Consider the following 22,753-nt stretch of genomic DNA (forward strand, 5'->3'; position numbering starts at 1 on the left):
ATTGAATCTATCACTGCAAATAAAAGAAAACAAAGGCCCACTATTTTCCAGTGGGTGTTCCTCTCCACTTCTGGGCATCGTTTGACCTTAACAATTGGGTTTTTACAAATCAATTGACTGGTGTCATGCTGCCAGCATCTCCACTGCATCAGAGTGGTATCAGAGCCAGCGCCTTTCCCCTCGTTCGCAAGATGACTTCGAAGGTGAGGGGCGATCCGGCGACGGCGATCGAGCAGGAGGATGCCGGCAACGCAGATCCGATGCTGCGGATGATGGAAATGATGACGAAGATGCAAGAGAACGTGTTGCGTATCAGCCGGGACGTGGCCGGAATATCACGCTGACTTGATGGGGTCGAAGATAGGGTTGCGAGGATCTAATCATCGGCAGCGACACCTATGCCTTCTACGCAACAAATGGATCTGGTTAGGGGTGGCAACACTGTCGTCCTCGTGGAAGCGATGGCTGACGATCCAGCCCAACCAACTGTGCAGCCTGCCGCACCACCAGAAAATGCAGGGAGGGAGTTGCGCAGGTACGCCGACCTCGTGTTGCCCCACTCCGAGGTACCGATGGTGCCCTGTGGCGAGGTAACCACTCGGTTGGGGGAAGAGGGGGGTCCCAGTGGCCATTTGGGAGCGCCTGCCTGGCACCGACCCACGCAGCAGGGGTTGCAGGTCGGGCACAGCATGCGTGGCCCGAGCATGATGCCGGACCAGACTGAAGCGGGACTCCCCAACCGCAGTTTGGGCATGCCTTCCTGGCACCGACCCACGCAGCAGGGCGGGCACGGCCCGCGTGGCCCGGCCGTGCCACCTGGTCAGGCAGCCGGCGCACTAGACTTAGCCCGGGCTGGGGAGAGTCTGTCGACCTTCCCAGCACCTGCGCGCGGGGGTAATATCGCAACCCACCTGCAGGTTCGGGGGGCTGATTTCGCTTGGACTGGGCCTGACCTCTCAGGGTCCGGTCTAGACCCTATGTTAATTGAGTCTGGACCCGGTTATCGAGGACCACCCTTTGGGTTCTCGGGAGCGGGTCTCACCCCATCCTATCCAACCTACCCAGTTGGGTTCGGTTCGCAGTTTCCTACAAATCCGACCCAACCTGTTACTTTTGAACATCAAAATGGATCCTATACCGACCCAAACTTGTATCGGACCCGGGCGGAGCTCCAGCTTGATTTTGAGCCGGGTCAAAACCAGATCCATAATCGTATGGATCGTGGATTGAGTTCAAACCATGCCTCTTATCCCCACAGCTCAATTCCCGATCCAACCTATCCAAATCTGGGTCCGACAAATAGTTTAGGATTAGGCCCGATCCATATCCAGTCGGGCGAATCATCTCAGTCCTATACCAACCCAACTAGATACCCGAACCCAAACCAACTCATTAATCCATTACCGATCCAAACCCAGGTCAAACACCCTTGTCATAACCCAAACCCGTTTTACCGCATTCCTACCCACGTATAGGTCGAGATCCAACAAACCCGTCCACCTTTAGTAGGACCCCCTTACATCCTGATGCAACAGCGCCAACCACAGATGGCCCCCACCCGCAGGCTAAACAGGCCGCGGCAGATTCAACAAGGACCGGCGCGACCTGAGCGCCGACCACCCATCTGTGGAGTTCGACAACATCCAAGCGAACAGTACCGCACAGAGGGCGATGAAGCAGTACGGGACGACGACATTTTCTGAAACGAGTATCCTACAGGAATGGTGGAGGCACGTCAGCAGAGAACACCGGAGCACCCCTCCACTTATGGGGTGAAGCTGGATCTTCCGGAGTTTGCGGGGCGGTTCGATGTGGAGCAGTTCTTCGATTGGTCTTATGTCGTGCAGTTCTTTTTCGACTACCACACAGTCGTTGAGCACCGTCGTGTCTCCCTAGCGTCTACCCGGCTGAGAGGCTTAGCACAGACATGGTGGGTAGAGTTGCAACGGTCGAGAGAGCGACAGGAACTCGAGCGCGTACAGTCGTGGGAGTGAAAAGAAGTGTATTCTCCTGTTACGGGTCACGGGTCTGGAGATCCAGACCCGTGATCATTAACGTGTCATTAATGGCACTGGGTGTAATTTATCTTCTTATAAAAATGGTACTTTTGTACCCTAGTCTTATACTTTGTATGTTATTATAAATGAGATCACACAGCAGTCGACCCTGCGTATTGGGGGTTATTGGCTTTTTTCATTCTCTGCTCTCTCTCTCTCTCTCTCTCTCTCTCTCTCTCTCTCTCTCTCTCTCTCTCTCTCAGCTCTCACGAGTGGATTAAAATCTAACATGGTATCAGAGCTACGCTACAGCTGAAGCTGGAATTGATCCAAAAAGGTACGTCTGAAAGATCCCTTTCTCCTCGATAAATTTTTTTTCTCTTCTTAAGTCAAGAAAAATACTTTTGTTTTCCCCAATCTCGTCTGCATCCTTTTTCTGGTTTACCCAAGTTCGATCAGATCACCTCTTTTCTGGTTTCCCCAATCTCGTGGTTTCCCCAATCTCGTCTTTCACCAATCTCGTGGTTTGCCCATTTTCCCCAATATCGTTTGCACTTGTTTTATCGAGTGTTAGTTCAGTAAGTGCCCTTATATCAGCTTTTGTTGCCTCTATTTGTGCAAGAGTACAAGGTTGACTGGATATTGCTTGTTGTGCCGCAGAAGAAACTTCATTTGCAGCAGCTTTTGCCTGCATAATCGCCGCAGAAGAAACTTCATTTCTTCTCCTTCTTGTCTGAGTTACCCAGTTGAATATCTCTTCATTCTGCATTTCATATATTTTGCTAGTTGTCTTTGATCACAGTGTGACCTAATCACACAATTGGGTTTTTATTTTGATTCAGCCACACTGCTTTTCGTTTCACAGTGTGAATTCATATTCACGTTTTTTTTTTCTGCTTTTCGTTTCACAATCCAATATTCAATCACTTATGAAAATCAGAAATCTAACAGATTTTTAATTTCTGCTTCAAATTCAGCCACTATCGTCGGCCATTGATCTGAATTAGTTTCTGCAAAAAAAAAGGTTACAGAAACTGTAGATAGACTGTGCTAAACACATTCTTAACATTGTAAACCATGGATTCATTCCCTAGTCACTCGGTTCTTTCTTCAAGTTTCCTCAGTCAACTCGTGTCTGAAAAATTAAACAATGGTAACTTCTTGACTTGGAAGAGACAAATCATACCTTTTATTAGGAGTCAGGATCTTTCTGGACATTTGGATGGATCTATTCCAGTTCCTCCTGAATTCATATCACAAGAAGAAAGGGACAATAAAGGGTAACCTATTACAGTTTATGTTAGAAATCCTGAATTTGTGGCTTGGATGAAAAGAGACCAAGCGCTTGTTGCTTATATCACATCTACACTGTCACAAGAGGTACTTGTAGCAATTCCAGATGACTGTACTGCCATGCAACTTTGGAACAGACTTGTTCAGACATACTCACAGGTTTCTCAGGCCAGGATTATGTTTCTTAAAAGAGAATTTCAAATGTTAAGAAAGGACTCCATGACCATCATGAAATACTTGAACAAAATGAAGGTTATCACAGATCAACTTGCAGTTGTTGGAAGTACAGTAACTGATAAAGATTTGGTACAGCAAACTCTTTGTGGATTGGGACACGACTATCATATGATTGTTACTTCATTGTTATGTTTACCTGAGCTCCCCAACTTTGAAGATCTGCGTGCAAAATTGTTACAATATGAGATGAACCTAAAGGGGTTTTCTGAAGAATCAGCTATGCATACTGGGGCACAATAAGTTCTTGCTACAGGGGTTACTTATGCACGAGGACGAGGAAGCTATGATATCAAGGGAAAAGGAGGACAAGGAAGAAATGGTCAAGGAGGTCGTGGATTGTTACCTACACCCAACACATATACCAACTCACAAAGACAGAGGCCAATCCCTACATGCTTTCTATGTAACAAAAGGGGACATATCAAAGCTAATTGTTGGTTCAATCCTTTAAATAAAGGAAAATCAATCCAAACTGAAGCAAAAAGAAACACAAACAGTACAAGGACCAATGGAGAAGTAAAGGAGTTATTGTTGTCAGCTTTAGCAGAATTAAATCTGAAACAAAACGAGCAAGGTACTTGGTACGTGGACTCTGGCGCGGCGACTCACGTTACTGGTGATGCAGGTAAGCTCATAAAACTTATTCCTTACATTGGTAAAAGCAGTATAGTTACTGGAGATGGATCACACCACTCTGTCTCTCATATTGAAAACTCCATTATACCTCTGTCTGAATCTTCTATCAATCTTTCAAAAGTCCTTTATGTTCCTGAAATCAAGAAAAACATCGTTTCAGTTTCTAAACTTGTTGATGATATCAAAGCCTCAGTTGAATTTACTTCCTCTTTTGTTCTTGTCAAGGATCTCTGCACGAAGGAGACGTTCGCTAGAGGAAAATGACAAGGCAATATTTATGTCTTTCAAGAAGATCCTTCAGCACATATTCGCTCTGCAGATCCAAACTTGAAGCTCCAATCATCGTTGCCTTCTGAAAATTCTACTTGTGTCTTCAGTGTCTCTGAAATCAATAAGCCAAATCTTTGGCATGGTCGTCTAGGTCATTGCAGTAGTAGTTTCATTAAAAAGCTTGTTTCAAATAACCTCATTCCCAAGTCAAGTTTAAGAATAAATGTCGATGACAACAAATGTTCTAGTTGTCTCTTATGTAAGAGTCATGTCTTACCGTTTCATTCTATTAATAAAAGAGCTTCAAGACCTTTTGAGACTATTTGTTCTGATGTTTGGGGGCCTGCTCCAGTTGCTTCCATATCTGGAACAAGATATTACATTTTGTTTGTTGACAGTTATTCTCGTTATTCTTGGATATTTTTCATGAAACACAAATCTGAGACCTTCAAGTTGTTCCGAAACTTCCATTCCTTTATCAAAAACCAATTTTCTGAAAACATCCTTAGTTTCCAATGTGACGGAGGAGGTGAATTTTCTTCCATTGACTTTACTAACTTTCTCCAAAGTAACGGGATAAGGAAAAAGGTGTCTTGCCCACACACACCTCAGCAGAATGGGATTGCTGAAAGAAAGCATCGCCATATTGTTGAGAGTGCGATGAGCATGATGCATGACAGCAGTCTCCTGATCACTTTATGGACAGAGTCTTTTCATTCTGCAGTTCATGTGATAAATCGTTTGCCCATGACTATTTTGGAAAACAAGTCTCCTTACTTGTGTCTTTTTGGTGTACATCCCAACTATCATGATTTGCATGTGTTTGGTTGTTTATGCTATGTTCATGTTGATAGTTCAATGAGACATAAGTTCCAGGACAATACTCTGAAGTGCAGGTTTGTGGGTTATGCCGATGACTATAAAGGGTACAGGTGCTATGATCCGGTGAGCAAGCGCATCAAAATATCAAGAAATGTCATCTTCGATGAATTGAATTTTGATTGTCGATATACTAGTTCTTCAGAATCAAAACCTGAAGTTGAGGCTTATCATCCTTGGTTGAATTATGAACTTCTCCCCGGAACTAGTGAGGTTTGCTCAAACTGTACTCAAAAGAATAAGGAATCTATGTCTGCTAATGAAGTGGTTGCTCATGAAAATACAGACCCAACTTCGAATCCACAAAGGTATAAAGGTCGTGTCTACGCTCGACGAGAAAGAGAGCCACCCACCATAGTTAATTCAGACATGGACTCATCCTCTACATCCAACATTGCTGATAATAGAAGATCCACACGTACTCGTCATCCAATTGAAAGATGAGTCAGTTATGAAAATTTCTCATTAGATTTTCAACTCTTTCTAACAGCCTTGAATACAATCAGGATTATACTTTCTTTAGCTATTGAACATCAATGGACTATTAGCCAACTTGATGTGAAGAATGCCTTTCTTCGTGGAAATTTGAGAGAAGAAGTATACATGGAACAACCCACTGGCTACGCAGAAGGTGATCCTACAAAATATGTATGCAGACTAAAAAGAGCGATATATGGATTGAAGCATGCATCTCGATCTTGGTTCGACAGTTTCTCTGTTGAAATTCAAAAATATGGTTTTAAGAAATCTCTTCTTGACCACTCCTTATTTATCTTTAAGAACCAAGACACAATTACTCTGTTGTTGATATATGTAGATGATATCATCATCACTGGTAATTCCAATGAGCACATTAAAGAAGTGAAACATCTCTTGAATCAAAGGTTCAAAATGAAGGACCTTGGCAAGCTACGATACTTTCTTGGAGTTGAAGTCGACAGTACTTCTGAAGAGATGACTTTCACCCAACATAAGTATACCATTGATGTTCTAAATAAAGCGGGTATGAAAGACTACAAGCCCTTGGGCACTCCTAGTGTCCTTCATCAAAGGCTTAGGTCTCAAGATGGGGATCCATTTGATAATCCCACACAGTATCGTAGCATAATAGGTATGTTACAATATCTCACCTTTACTCGTCCAGATATAGTCTACTCGGTGAATCAAGTCTCTCAGTTTATGCATGCACCATGTGAAGGACATATGGAAGCAGTTAAACGGATACTTCGATACCTAAAGGGAACTATTGGGGATGGCCTCATATATCAGAGAAAGACAAATGGGCAAAATGCACATGAGATCACTGTTTATTCTGATGTGGACTGGGCAGGAGATCCAGATGAACACAGATCGGTATCCGGCTATTGTGTGTTTGTTGGGATGAATTTAGTTTCTTGGAGTAGTAAGAAACAAAAGGTTGTTGACAGATCCAGTACAGAGGCTGTTAGGTCAATGGCAGCCGCCACTGCTGAAGCTACTTGGATTAGACATTTACTGACAGAAGTAGGGGAATCAATTTCTCGATCACTTCTTTTGTGTGACAACCAGAGTGCCATTAGTATGTCTTTTAATCCAATCCATCACAGTCGTGCCAAACATATTGAAATAGATCAGCATTTTGTGAGACAAAAGGTAGAAGAGAAAGATATTGAGCCTGAATTTGTACGAACCACAGATCAGGTGGCGGATATATTTACAAAAGGATTGACGAAAGACAGATTTTGGATGTTAAAAGGCAAGTTGTTCATGGTCCAAGATCATGTACAACTTGAGGGAGGGTGAAAAGAAGTGTATTCTCCTGTTACGGGTCACGGGTCTGGAGATCCAGACCTGTGATCATTAACGTGTCATTAATGGCACTGTGTGTAATTTATCTTCTTGTAAAAAGGGTACTTTTGTACCCTAGTCTTATACTTTGTGTGTTATTATAAATGAGATCACACAGCAGCCGACCCTGCATATTGGGGGTTATTGGCTTTTTTCATTCTCTGCTCTCTCTCTCTCTCTCTCTCTCTCAGCTCTCACGAGTGGATTAAAATCTAACAGGGAGGACGCTGAGAGAGCCTACAAGGAGTACCTGACCCTGCGTCAAGGCACCCAAACTGTGGCGAAATACACTACGGAGTTCCATCGTCTTTCCTTGCGTGTGCAGATCGAGGAAACCGTCTGCCAGCAGGTCACGAGGTACATTTCTGGTCTCCGTCCTGCTATTTCTGATGATTTTAGTTGTATCACTGTCGAGACATTGGATCAGGTAAGCAGTTATGCCATGAATGTCAAGGAAAAGCTGAAAAGGAGGCAGGAATATAGGACCTCCCGTAGTGAACCATCCAGTCGATCTAAGTCGAGTTTTCCAACCAGAGGAGCAAACTCCCCTAGAAAGGAGGACTCAAAGCCTAGAGCAGACCTTAACAAACCTGACCAGTCAGGACCAGCCTTCCATACCCGGTCTAGAGCCAAACCTAGTGAATCGACCATCCGTTGTTTTAGGTGTTAGGAGTTAGGGCATGTTGCATCTAAGTGTCCCACCGTGAGCAAGAACACCCATCTTGTTGAAGGTGTTGTGGAGTCAGCATTTGAAAGTGAGAGTGAGTCTTTGGTCGAGGATGAGGATGAGAGAGAAATCGTAGAGTTCGACGGCAATGTCGAAAATTTATTGTCCATCCGTCATATTCTGACCGCACCCCGTGAGTTGACCCCTGCGAAATGGTTGCGAAACAACATTTTTAGAACTAGGTGCAACTGTGAGGGTTACGCGTGTGACGTTATTATCAACATCGGTGCTTGTGAGAATATGGTGTCCGAGGGCGTTGTTACTACCTTGAACCTGAATACCGAGAAATTGTCTCAACCATACAAGATGGTGTGGTTTAAGAAAGGGAACGAGGTTCCCATCACCCAGCGTTGTTTAGTTCAATTCTCTATGGGGGAGCATTACCACGACGAGGTATGGTGTGATGTAGCCCCCATGAGTGTGTGTCACATTCTTTTGGGTCGTCCTTAGCAGTTTGATCGCAAAACCATTCACGATGGGTGCAAGAACACATATTCTTTCCTTTTTAAGGGTCATAAGATTGTCTTTCTCCCTATCAAGGAGACCGGTTTTCCCACCGTGGATAAGCTTGAGCGGGTTCCCAGGCTCACGGGCCTCTCGTATCGGCCTTTCTTGAACCATTGTCAGGAAGATGGCTATTGGTATGCCCTGGTGGCAAAGCCGTTGATGAGCTCGTTTGAGACCATTCTTGCGGACGTTGCCCCTCTTATAAAAGAGTTTCACGACATTATGCCAGATGACCTACCTGATGGATTACCTTCGACGAGGGTAGTCCAACACGCCATTGATTTTGTGCCGGGATCGAGTCTCCCCAACCTCCCCGCCTATCGCATGAACCCTTCTAAGCATGCCGAGTTATTAAGGCAGGTTCAGGAGTTACTGAAAAAGGGGTTTATTCGCGAGAGCGTTAGCCCTTGTGCAGTACCCGCCCTGCTCACTCCTAAAAAAGATGGGTCCATGCGTATGTGTGTTGATAGTCATGCGATCAATCGCATCACGGTCAAATACCGTTTTTCCATTCCCGGTATGGATGATATGTTTGATGTGTTATCTGGTGCTTCCATTTTCTCCAAAATCGATTTAAAAAGCAGGTATCACCAGATTCGTATACGGGAGGGGGATGAGTGGAAAACGGCATTCAAGACACATGATGGGTTGTATGAGTGGTTAGTCATGCCAGTTGGATTATCCAATGCCCCAAGTACTTTCATGAACATGATGACCCAAGTGTTGCGTCCGTGTATAGGGACGTTTGTCGTTGTCTATTTTGATGATATTTTGATTTATAATTCGTCTTTGTCCGATCACTTGAGTAGTCAAGTCTTAGAAATTTTGAGGAGAGAGAACCTGTATGTCAATGCAAAAAAGTGTGAGTTTATGACGTCTAGTGTCGTGTTCTTAGGTTTTATTGTGTCATCTGAAGGAGTTAAGGCAAATCCCGCAAAAGTTTGTGCGATTGTCGATTGGCCTACCCCAAAGACTATAGGAGAGATCCGTAGTTTCCACGGGTTAGCTACTTTTTATCGACGTTTCGTGAGAAACTTTAGCACCCGCATGGCCCCTATCACAGAGTGCCTAAAGGGTACTAGTTTAATTGGACGCCCGCAGCTAGAAAAGTTTTTACGATCATCAAAGAAAGGATGACTAGTGCTCTTATCTTAGCTCTCCCTGATTTCAATGCAGTCTTTGAGGTTGAGTGTGATGCATCTAAAGTGGGAATTGGCGTTGTCCTGAGTCAGAACCGCCGACCTGTTGCTTTCTTTAGTGAGAAGTTGACTCAGGCCAGGTGCCAGTATTCCACTTATGATGTGGAGTTCTATGCCGTGATACAAGCCCTTCGTCATTGGAGGCATTATCTCATTTATAAGGAGTTTGTCTTGTACACGGATCATGAGGCATTGAAGTACCTGAATAGTCAGAAGAAGTTAAGTGCTCGTCATGCCAAATGGTTGACGCTCTTAGTAGGAAAAACAGTCTTCTGATGACTATGTCAGTGCAAGTTATTGGGTTCGAACAGTGCAAGGAGTTATACCCGACAGACTCTGATTTCCAACAAGTCTGGGAAGGGTGTATTTCCTCATATCGCACCATCGACCATCGTTTTAGTATTCATAATGGTTATCTTTTTCGTGGGAACAAGTTATGTGTGCCTAATTTTTCCCTAAGGCTTCAGTTGATTTCCGAGTTACATGAGGGAGGGTTAGCTGGGCATTTTGGACATGATAAGACGTTCACTCTGTTAGATGAACGATACTTTTGGCCCAAAATGCGCAAAGACGTTGTCAAGTTCATTCAAGGTTGTCACGTGTGTCAAATGTCTAAGGGGTCATCATCAGAATAGTGGTCTGTATACTCCGTTACCCATCCCTGAGCGACCGTGGGAGCACGTATCCATGGACTTTATCGTGGGCCTTCCCAGAACTCCACGTTGTTTTGATTCAATTCTAGTCGTTGTTGACCGGTTCTCCAAAATGGTTATTTTTGTCCCGTGTAAAAGAACCATTGACGCCTCATTAGTAACTTCCTATTACTTCAAGGACGTCACCCGTTTCCATGGGTTACCCCGCACGATCACCTCCGATCGTGACACGTGCTTTATGAGCCATTTTTGGAAATCACTATGGGCCTTATTGAAGACCAAGCTTCAGTTCAATAGTGCATATCACCCTTAAACAGATGGCCAAGCCGAAGTTGTCAACCGCACCTTAGGAAACCTGTTACGGAGTCTAGTGGAGGAGAATGTCAAAACTTGGGACTTCGTATTGCCTCAAGCCGAATTCGCATATAACAATTCCATTAACCGATCGACAGGCAAATCTTCGTTCCAAGTGGTTTATGGTCGGTCACCCACTCATGTCGTTGACTTAGCCCCTGTGTCTGGTATCCCAAACTCGGCCCCAGACGCATTTGATGCCATAGAATATATGTGTGATATCCACAGACAGGTTCGAGCCAAACTTGTTGAAAGCTACGAGTCCTACAAAGCTTTCGTAGATCAAAGTCGCCGCGATGTCCAGTTTCAAGTTGGTCAGCTAGTTTGGGTTTACTTGCGTCCCGAGCGTTTTCCCGTAGGCACCTATGGCAAGTTGAGTCCTAAGAAATATGGACCTTTTAAAGTCCTACGACGACTGGGTTTGAATGCCTACCTCCTTGAGCTGCCCGACAATTGGCATATTTCGCCTATTTTCAACGTGTCTGATCTATATGCTTGTTGTGGAGACAACAAGTCGTCAGAGCCGACTTCTTCCCAACCAGGGGAGAATAATGCAGGGCAGGACCCGATTGGACCCATCGTGCCACCCGATCCACCACAAAGGGCAGACGATCGGACCCACGTGTCTGATCCCATCGTAGGTACGGAGCCACGACGCAGGGATGTACCCTTGCGCACCTACTCCAGGCGCGGTCCAGTTCGAACTTCACAGAGCCAGCAGCCGATTGAAGCCAACCCGGATTGCAATTTGGGTCCAAGGCTGGACCCGCGACCCGGGTCCAGCAACAGTCTTTAAAAAACCCTCTCCTAGGGTTTCGTGGGGGAGACTACAGACTTTCTCTGGAGCAGCCTTGTCGTTCAGCAGTTTTCCTTTTTTTTCTTCTTTGCCTTTACCCATTCTTTTATTCATTAGTGCATTTGTTTACGTAACTTATTCATTCAGTCTACTACCCTTTTGTTTATTGAATCTATCACTGCAAATAAAAGAAAACAAAGGCCCACTGTTTTCCAGTGGGTGTTCCTCTCCACTTTTGGGCATCGTTCGACCTTAACAATTGGGTTTTTACAAATCAATCGACTGGTGTCACGCTGCCAGCATCTCCACTGCATCAGCGGATGACACTGCAGACTGATCAGAAAGTATGAAGGACAATTCACCATCACAAAGAAGGTGGGCAAACTGGCGTACAAGCTGGGGTTGCCCCCAGATTTCAAGGTGCACCCAGTGTTCCACATGTGCACCCTCAAACAGTTTTATACAGATGACGGAGATCCGGAACGTAGCGTGCCACAATGCGCTCTCATCATGCAGAGGGCTCCGACACACAACGGGCTGAGAAGCACCTCAGTCAGATCCTTCGCTACAAGGTCAACTACTTGGGCAAAACGAAGAAATACCTAGTACAGTGGGAAGAAACAACAGAACCTACGTGGGAGCCAGCTTTTCGGATGAACAACCGCTACCCGACTGAAGTCAAGGCTTACCATGAAACAGATGGCGTCGAGGACGGCGCATAATTTAAAGGGGGGAGCATGTTCCCTTGTGACTCACATTGTAAAGTTGTGTCTAGAGTCTGTTTTGCTTTCGTTGAGTCCGATGTAAGCTGCCTGGTTCAGGTTAATCAATACCCCAAAAAGGCAGCCCGTATACTTGAACTGGAAGAGGCCTACGGGCTAAATTGTGAATAAATTAAATGCGTTGAGCTTTCTTTTGTTCACCCTCGTTGTGATTGCTTCTTGTGATTGCAATTCTTCTCCCTCTATTCTCTCTTGCACTCTGATTACAAGCTTCCACGACTGGCAAGCGAGCGATAAGAAGGCTTGCGGCGGTAAGGAAGGATTGTCATGCCGCGCTAGCCTATTGAAGGAAATAGGCTCATGACAATATGTATATACATATATGTATATATGTATTTTAAGTGTTTGAAATAGGTAATACCTTTTAGGGTATTTTGGTAATTTAACCCTTGTAATTGGGAGCCCCTAACAACTAGAATGTGTATAAATATGGGGCATGTTGCCCCCTTGTAGAGCATGCATTTTGTGTGCATTCCTCACATTATATATATAAGTGTTCTCTTGGCCCTTAGTGGCCCTTGTGATTGAACTAGGGTTACTGGAAACGGTATAGCAGTTGGGGAAGCGCACTTCCCCGAAATGCATTTCGAAAGCGCAAAACACATTGCTTTCGAAACGCATGAGGAAGCAGCCCTTTTAAATGGCAAGTGCACTTCCCATTTCGCTTCCCACTTGCTTCTCACTGGCTTCTTAATATTAGGAAGTGAATTTTCTCTTTTTGAGAGACTTGAAGCCTTTAACAAATTACTTTTTACCCAATATCGAGAAAACTTCATTCCTATTCGCTTTCCACTTGAATCCTAAGTCGTTTCCCTCTTTGTTTCCTGTTCGCTTCCTATGTCGCTTTCCTTCTCGTTTCCGAGACAATTCCGGGTTCGCTTCTAAATTGTCTTGCGCTTCCCGCTTCATAAAATTTTAGAAGTGCCTTGCTTCCCGCTTTCCACTTCTTGCTTCATGCTTCTCACTTTCGCTTCTCACTTTCGCTTCCCACTCTCGCTTACTTGACTGACAACTCTGGATTAAACCCATTTTTGGGTTGTGTTTTGCCTCTTGTGTGAGGTGTGAGAGCTCTAGTACTTAATATCCAAAAAAGTACCAATATCAATTGGAGTACATACTTAACTAGTACTGGCATAATTGCATACCCATGAACATGGCTACAGTTCTTCATATTGTCAAATATAGTTAGGACTGTTAAAATGTAAAACTGTACATATATGTATATATAATAATATTATATTATTATATATATATATATATAAATACATTTTTAATTTCTTTCTTTTCTGTATTTTTTTTCCTTTATTTTTATTTTTTGTCTTTATGTCATCTAGTTCAGTTTGAACTAGAATGACTGTTGCTAGTCAAGTCCTGTCCAGACTTGACTAGCAATAGAGCTGTTGGACTGACACATTCCAACAGCTCTAAATAGAGCTGTTGGACTGTGCCCAACAGCTCTATTGAGTCCTCTTTCAGCTGTGTATATAAAGGGGTGCAGCCCCTCTTGTATTTTACTCCAATGCTTCTTAAGCAATTGGTTTTTCATATCAATAAAGAATACATTTTTATTTTTATTTTGTTTCCAGTTATACCCTTTTTAAGGGTTATGCTTTAGTGTCATTCTTGACACTTGCTCTTGTTAATCAAAGCTCGTGTTTCGAAGATCCCCATTTCATTTCATGGTATCAGAGCCGCAGATGTACTAAATCTTGAGGAAAAGCTGCCTCGGTTTCCGTGCCCGTTTGCAAAAGTGTTCGCCACTTGAAGAGAAGTGTTTTATCACTTCATTGGAAAAGATTTCACATCTTGTTGTATTGTTTTTTTTTCTTTCTTTCTCATTTTCCTTCTTGTTTCTCTTCTATCCCTATTCTTTCTCTCCTTGTAATCGATGGATGACAATGATAAAGTCACCATCATGCCTATGAAACTAAGCGATACGAACTATGTAACATGGGCTTCAATCATGAAGCACCATATATGGGGAAAAGGCTTATGGGGGATTGTGGATGGTTCCGATTCGGAACCTAAGCTATCTCTTACTAAAAAGGAGGGAGATAAAGACGTCCCTCTATCGGAAGAAGAGAAAATCAAGGCTATTGCCTCATACGAGAAGAAATGGAAAGAATGGAGAATATCTCATGCGAAGATAATGTCATGGCTTATCAATAGCGTTGACATTAAAAAATGCTCAAGTCTTGCCAAATTTGATCATGCCGATAAGGCATGGGAATACCTTAAGAATATGTATTCCCTTAAAGATATTGCAGACGTGTGCAACCTCCAAGAAAAAGTTCGAATGATGACACAAGGAGACAAAACTATTCGTGAATATTACAATGGGTTGTCCGAACTTTGGGAAGAACTTTCCCTTTTAGAACCAAAGTGGCATTGTGCCGAAGACATCGAGCTTCGTCAGAAACAACTCGATGTTGAACATTTTTACCAGTTTATCACTGGATTAAGGCCGGAATTTGAAACCACTAAATCGGCCCTACTTCACCGGGGAAAAATTCCTTCTATTGTTGAAACTATTGAAGAGTTAACAATGGAAGAAAATCGTCTCCGGAAAGGTTCTTCAAAAATTGAAGATGATTCCGTTTTAGCCGTGTCTAGACCAGGGAATCATGTTCGATCATATAGGCCTCCTCACTTTAACCGACAAAATGGTGACTATGATAAGAAGAAAGTTATTTGTCATCACTGTCATGAACCGGGACACTACAGGCCACAATGTCCCAAACTTAAGGAGCTGAGAGAAAAAAGAGCTGCAATTGCTGGATCGGAGCCTAAAGATCAGGATGCACCAGTTTCCCTGGCCCAACTAATGGAGATCCTTCAGCCTCTCATCAAAGGTGCCTTTTCCTCATCTGAAGCTTCAACCGGCGCAGCAGCCTCATCTTTTTCTGATTTAGGTAAAATTTCTTGGCTTCTTGACTCTGGTGCATCTTTTCATATGACCCCAAATAATCAAAGTCTATCCAAATGTGTTAAAAATAAAACAAGTGTGTCAAAGGTCTTTACTGCTGATGGGACTTCTCTTGAAATAGAAGGAATAGGAGATTTTGAAAAAATTTATAAAACAAAAAAAAAATTTATTCCAGAAATTAGACATGTTCCCAAATTAAATTTAAATCTTTTATCTGTATCTCAAATTTCTGATTATGGGTGTAATATTTCTTTTTCTTCTCATGGTTGTTGGGTACAGGATCGCCAGTCAGGCAAGTTGATTGAGGAAGGCCATAGAGAAGGAGGACTCTATTACATGGATTTTTTGGAAATGCCGAAGAAAGCTTTTTGTTATAATATTCAAAAAATAGAGTTGGAACTGTGGCATAAGAGACTTGGTCACCCACATATAGCCAAAATCCAACATTTTCCAAATCTAGGGAAATTTTGTAACTCTGAATCATTTGATTGTAAAGATTGTATTCTCGGCAAAATGAAAAGATTACCATTTCAGAACAGAACCTTTTTCTCTTCTAGACCACTTGAATTAATACACTCGGATGTTTGGGGTCCTGCACCAGTAATTTCTAAAGGAGGATTTGTTTACTATGTTATTTTTGTCGATGATTTCTCCCGACATACGTGGATGTACTTTCTCAAACATAAGTCTGAAGTATTTTCATACTTTCAAACTTTTCATAATATGGTTAAAAACAAATTTCAAAATGATATTACTATTTTTCGCACAGATTCAGGGGGAGAGTTTTTATCCACAGATTTTCAAAATTATCTTAAATTGCATGGCATCACACATCAAAGATCTTGTCCTTATACACCTCAACAAAATGGACTGGCAGAACGAAAACATCGCCATATTATAGAAACCACTAGAACTTTATTAATAGCAAATCAAGTCCCTAAAGACTTTTGGGCAGAAGCTGCCTTAACTGCCACCTATCTCATTAATAGGATGCCATCTTCTTCGTTACAAAATATCACTCCCATTGAAAAACTTATGAACATTTCTCCAGACTACTCTAGATTAAGAATATTTGGGTGTAAATGTTTCATATTTACTGACAAAAATGATAAACTTTCCCCTCGTGCGATTCCCTGTGCCTTTTTAGGATATGCTGAAAACCAGAAAGGTTATAGATGTTTTGACTTCAAAAATAATAAACTATATGTGTCTAGAAATGTTTCCTTTCTTGAAAAGGAGAGCTTCTTTGATTTTAGAAAATTAAAAGACGTCACTGAGTACTCCTTTTTGCTAGATCTAACATCAACATCTGATGAATATGACCTCGATTGTAACTTTGATGATGATCCAAGAATTATTGATCTTAATGTTGAAAATGAAGAAGTTCATAGAGATACTAGTATTCAATATTCCAGGCGACAAGAGTCTAATACTCCATGTGCACTTGAGAAATATTCTAACATTCCAACTAGACAATCATCCCGAATCTCGAGGCCTCCAGAAAAGTTTGTATCATACGAGTCTTTCTCACCCACATATAGGGCAGTTATTGCATTAATTCACTCATATGAAGAACCATCCACATATTTTCAAGCAAAAAATGATATCAAATGGATAGAAGCCATGAAAGTTGAATTAGATGCACTTGAAAAGGCTTCTACATGGAATATTCAAGATCTTCCTCCAGGGAAGAAAACTATAGGATGTCGATGGGTTTATAAAATTAAAACCAAGAGTGATGGTACTCTTGAAAGATATAAAGCCCGTTTAGTAGCCAAAGGTTATGCCCAAGAATATGGGATTGATTATGAAGAAACCTTTGCTCCGGTGGCTCGTATGACTACTGTCCGAACCTTAATTGCATTAGCTTCTATCAAAAAATGGTCTATTTTTCAAATGGATGTCAAAAATGCTTTTTTAAATGGAAAGCTAGTTGAAGAAGTATATATGGAACCCCCTCCTGGTCTAAGTATTTCTAAGGGTAAAGTCCTTCGCTTAGAAAAAGCTCTTTATGGACTTAAACAAGCACCAAAAGCTTGGTATGATAGGTTTAGTCGTGTTATGATTGATATTGGTTTTCAATTCTGTTTAACTGACACTGCTTTGTTTATTAAGAATTTTGATGCAGGGATCATTGTGCTTCTTCTCTATGTGGATGATATGATCATCACCGGAAGCGATAAACAGGGAGTTGAAACAATCAAAACACTTCTTAAATCTCATTTTGAAATGACTGATTTGGGCTTGTTGAGATATTTTTTAGGCATTGAAGTTGCTTATTCTCCTAGAGGATATTTATTATCTCAGACTAAATTTGCTTTTGATATTGTTTTCAGGTCTGGTATTACTGATGATAAGAAAGTTGACACTCCAGAAGTTGTTAATGTTAAAATGAAGATTGATGATGGAGAACTTCTTGCAGACCCTACTCCTTACAGACAGCTTGTCGGGGCACTTTCCTATCTATCCATTACCAGACCAGATATAGCACATGCTGTTCATACAACAAGTCAATTTCAACATGCTCCTACTTCTGTTCATATGGGAGCAGTCATGCGTATTATCAGATACATCAAGTCCTCTCTTTCACGAGGACTTTTCTTATCTTCTTCCTCTTCTCTTGATTTAATTGCATATACTGATGCTGATTCGGGAGGTGATCCCAATAACAGACACTCAACCACTGGCTTTTGTGTCTTTTTAGGGGAATCATTAATCTCGTGGAGGTGTAAAAAGCAGCAGAAGGTATCTCTCTCATCCACCGAAGCTGAATACAGAGCCATGGCAACCACGACCATGGAAGTAGTTTGGCTCCGACGACTGCTTGCTGACATGGGAGTTGAAGCAACAAAGGCTTCACAAATGTGTTGTGACAACAAAAGTGCGATCTACATTGCCAGTAACAGAACATTCCACGAACGCACCAAACACATCGAAATGGATTGTCACTACGTCAGAGAGGAATATCTACACGGGATAATTGATCTGTCATATGTCACTTCAGAATATCAGTTAGCAGACCTCTTTACAAAGCCTCTCGCTGCTCCCCGATTTCACTTTCTCTTAGACAAACTTTCGCTCATTGTACCGTAAGTTTGAGGGGGAGTGTTAAAATGTAAAACTGTACATATATGTATATATAATAATATTATATTATTATATATATATATATATAAATACATTTTTTATTTCTTTCTTTTCTGTATTTTTTTCCTTTATTTTTATTTTTTGTCTTTATGTCATCTAGTTCAGTTTGAACTAGAATGACTGTTGCTAGTCAAGTCCTGTCCAGACTTGACTAGCAATAGAGTTGTTGGACTGACACATTCCAACAGCTCTAAATAGAGTTGTTGGACTGTGCCCAACAGCTCTATTGAGTCCTCTTTCAGCTGTGTATATAAAGGGGTGCAGCCCCTCTTGTATTTTACTCCAATGCTTCTTAAGCAATTGGTTTTTCATATCAATAAAGAATACATTTTTATTTTTATTTTGTTTCCAGTTATACCCTTTTTAAGGGTTATGCTTTAGTGTCATTCTTGACACTTGCTCTTGTTAATCAAAGCTCGTGTTTCGAAGATCCCCATTTCATTTCAAGGACTATTCACAGGACCGTTGCTATTCACCTCTTCTCACTTGACTTGTCTGCATAAAATCAAGCAGATTAAAGAATACAATAGAACGACATTCTAGTACAAGATTTTGCACATTTCTAGGGGATCTTTCTATCTCGTGATTACAAAGTATAAAGAAGTGCCACTATTTTCTACAAAAGGCAAACACATGGTGATGGCATCCATTGCCACGGAGATTGTAAAGTGCCATGATGTTCTCATTAAATTGAGGCTCTACTCTTTTCTATGATTATAAAGGGCAGAATTTCCAGCATTATCCATCATTTTATAAATGAACTTTGCACAAAGAGATAGAGATTGCTACAGTTTTTATGGAAGAATCATTGCCATATGCATCTGCAAGCATGCAACTGTTGAGTTATTCACAAACTCTGCTCCCTCTGCAATTCCATTCCTTGGCCAAATCTCAATGATAAACTTGTGGGTTGGAAGGAAATCTTAGAAGGGGTGATGTTAGGGGTTTCTACTATTTATTCTTTATTTGTTTTATTTTCTGTTCATAGTGATCCAGGTGCAACTCTACATTGTCATTTTTCATAATTTGTGTAATTATGGCGGTTTAAATCGCTAATCATCCCTTCTTTGTTTTTCCTGTATACATCATTGATTATATTCTTAGATATTGAAATTTGGTTCTTTTCCTCCCTCTTTTGTTTTGTAATGACCAAACTTTCCCAAAATAAATGAATACAAAATTTAAGCAGCTACAGCAAAATTAAAAGAGTATTCAAGACAGTGCAATAACGTGAATGATATTGTCACTAACTCAGAATTTTTACAGTAAAGAGGAATAAACTTGCAGTAGAATTAGTAAACAAATCAGATTGTCAAATTCCACAATGAGCATTAAGCATATTCAAGAAGTCACTGGAATATTTTTTCGGTTCAATCTTTTTGTCCAAAAATGAAGAAGCAGTAACACAACAAAGAAAGCTACCACAAAAATAAACAGTGACCAGGTCATAAAGGATATTAATGATTAGAGATCTGAGTGCCATATTATGAATATGCACAAGTAGAAGTAGAACAGATCATCAAAAGCTGTAATTTGAAACCTGGCCAACATCTGCACATAGGAAGTATGAGGGCCTTTTGGAATCAAAACTGCAACGCCATGGATTGCTAAGTCCAAGGGCCCATATTTCAGGTTGCAATTGATTATCTTCAGAAAATGGATTGTCTTTTGGAATTGAGTAATTTCCCCAGAAACCTTGTTTGTCTATATCAGCAGCACCTGAAGTGGCATTAAATTGAAGAAAAAACATTGAATAAGAAAGAAGGAATATCATTTTGACATAGATATCCAAAGCATTTACTTTGAATTATGTGTGCATAACTCAGAAAAGCTACCAATCCAAATAAAATCTTTAACTCAACTACATGGATAAATAAGTGAACAGTGAACACCAAATTGCTAACGAGAAGAAAGGATGACAAGTTAGTTTACTTCATCAACTTCTACACTTGCAAAAAATTTTCATTTGAACTGGTGTTGATAAAAACTGTGGCATCAAAAAGTGAACAAAAATTAGCCAATTATGGAAGTCTTTTTGAGATTTCACAAGCCAACAGATGTCTCCCCATCCAAATTGGCATTCTACATGGAAAACCCCCTGCATCAATTTGCTCTCTAATCCCTTCATGCATACACTTTACTAGTCCATACTAAGACTAACACACAGGCAACACTTAGCCTCCGTAGAAATTTTTTCATTTCCATGAACATTTTTTTTAGCAAATCTCCTTTACAACAGCAAAGTCTTGGAATCTTTTGGTACTTGACTGAATCTTCACCCTTAAAGCAATTTTTGTGACTCAGTTATGTGAGAACTGAGAGATGAGAGAAAAGAAACCTTTTTTCGTGTATTGAATTAGGTCTAATCTCCTGTTTAAGTAGGGATTAGCCAAAAGAATAAAAATTACATTTAGGTTCGTTATTCTTTGTAAAATATAAAAACAACCTTAAGAAGATAAATTCTAACGTGGTCGACTTATCTTAACACTCCCCCTCAAGCTGGAGCATGGATATCAATCATGCTCAGCTTGCCGCAACATTTTGAGAAACTGGGCCTAGCAAGAGGCTTTGTAAAAATATATGCAACTTGATCCTTAGAGATTACATGCTTGGTAGAGATATGTCCAGCTTGAATCATATCTCGTATGTAATGACAGTCAACTTCAATATGTTTTGTCCTCTCATAAAATATTGGATTATTTGTTATATATGTGGCTGCCTTTGTTATCACACATCATCACCACAGGAGATGACACCTTCACTTGAAGATCAGTCAACACGGTTCGAACCCACATTAATTCAGTTGTTGTTTGGGCCATAGCCCTATATTCTGATTCAGCACTTGACCTAGCAACCACGATTTGCTTCTTGCTTCTCCAGGATATTAAGTTATCTCCCACAAATACACATAATCGTGTGGTAGATTTCCTATCCTCTACAGATCCAGCATAATCAGCATCAGAGTACGCAACTACCTCCAGAGTGCCTCCTTTCTTGAATAACAACCCCTTTCCAGGAGAAGATTTTAAGTATCTGAGTATCATCATTGTAGCATTCTAGTGTACCTCAGTCGGTTTGTCCATGAATTGACTAACTTTGCTTACAGCCAGAGCAATATCCGGTCTAGTCACTGTCACATATAGTAACTTCCCTACCAATGAGCGATAGCTCTTGCTATCAATAGGCTTTGACCCCTCATCCAACAAGTGAACTTTGTTATCCATGGGAATATTTGTTGGTTTAGCTCCCAACATTCCTGTCTCTTTTAGTAAATCAAGAACATACTTTCGTTGAGACAAAACCACGCTCTCACTGCCCCTGGCCACTTCTATGCCCAGAAAATATCTAAGGGAACCAAGGTCTTTTGTAACAAATGTTTTTGAAGATGAGCCTTCGTAGCTGCAATATCGTTCATGTTATCTCGTGTAAGGATGATGTCATCCACATATACCACCGTAACTACTATGCCTGAGTTAGTTTTCTTAATAAATAATATGTGGTCGAACGCTGATCTATTAAAACCAAACTTTGAAATCACCACAAACAACTTTTGAAACCATGCACGAGGACTTTGCTTTAAACCATATATCGCCTTTTTTAATCTACACACCTTCTGACACTCTCCCTCAACCTCGAACGCAGGAGGTTGTTGTATGTAGACGGTCTCAGACAAATCTCTATATAAGAAAGCATTTTTCACATCTAGCTAACACAAACTCCATCCACGGTGAACAACTACAGAAAGAACAAGGCGAAAGGTACTCATCCGTGCTACCGGGGAAAATATCTCAAAGAAATCAACCCCGTATGTCTGAGTGTAGCTTTTTGCTACTAACCGTGCTTTATACCTTTCAATAGAACCATCTGAGTTATACTTAATGGTATATACCCATTTGCATCCAACAATGTCTGCATCCCCAGGGGGATCAACAAGGTCCCATGTCTGTTGAGATAGTAAAGTATCCATTTCATCTTGCATAGCCTGCTTCCACCGGCTATCGAGTACTGTCGTTTGATAACTGAAAGGAATAGTTTCAATTGATAAGGATAAAATAAATGCTTTCATCTGATTTTCGAGTCTGGCATCTAACACAAACTTAGACATAAGGTATAAGGTACATTGTCTTGTCCCTTTCCGCAGAGCGATTGGCCTGTCATCATCAACAAGAATGTCATTGCTATTAGGAGTACTTACCTCAGGAGAAGAAGAAGAAGGAGGCATTGGGAGAGGTGGAGCTCCACGCACATACACCAATAGAGGATTGTGAAACCGTGCGGTAGGTGGAGTTAGATTCGGTAATGGGGGCATTGATTCCAAAGGAAAAGGAGGAACAGGAAGAGGAAAAGAGACATCTTGATCAGCTTGCAACCTAGCACCAATACTGGAATAGTATGGAAGGGACTCCAAGAAGGATACATCCGCACTGACATACTCCCGGCGATATATCGGATCATAACATCGATACCCCTTTTGGTTTTTTGGATAGCCTATAAACATACACTTAGTGGCATGAGTTGTTAAC

The 22,753-nt window shown here is 41.4% G+C and overlaps 1 protein-coding gene across 1 annotated transcript in view; it reads right to left on the reverse strand.

Annotated features, from left to right (window-relative positions):
* The window catches only part of LOC149829081 (HIPL1 protein-like), a 50,235-nt gene that overhangs the window by 17,502 nt on the left and 9,980 nt on the right, over positions 1 to 22,753 (reverse strand). Inside the window, exon 5 of the mRNA XM_090017273.1 lies at positions 19,771 to 19,949. Within this exon, the coding sequence (XP_089873399.1) occupies positions 19,771 to 19,949 (179 nt within the window). The remainder of the gene's footprint in view (positions 1 to 19,770; positions 19,950 to 22,753) is intronic.

This window comes from Nuphar pumila, chromosome 9 (assembly GCF_984573655.1).
Source record: "Nuphar pumila chromosome 9, dmNupPumi1.hap1.1, whole genome shotgun sequence".
NCBI classification, from domain to species: Eukaryota; Viridiplantae; Streptophyta; class Magnoliopsida; order Nymphaeales; family Nymphaeaceae; genus Nuphar; species Nuphar pumila.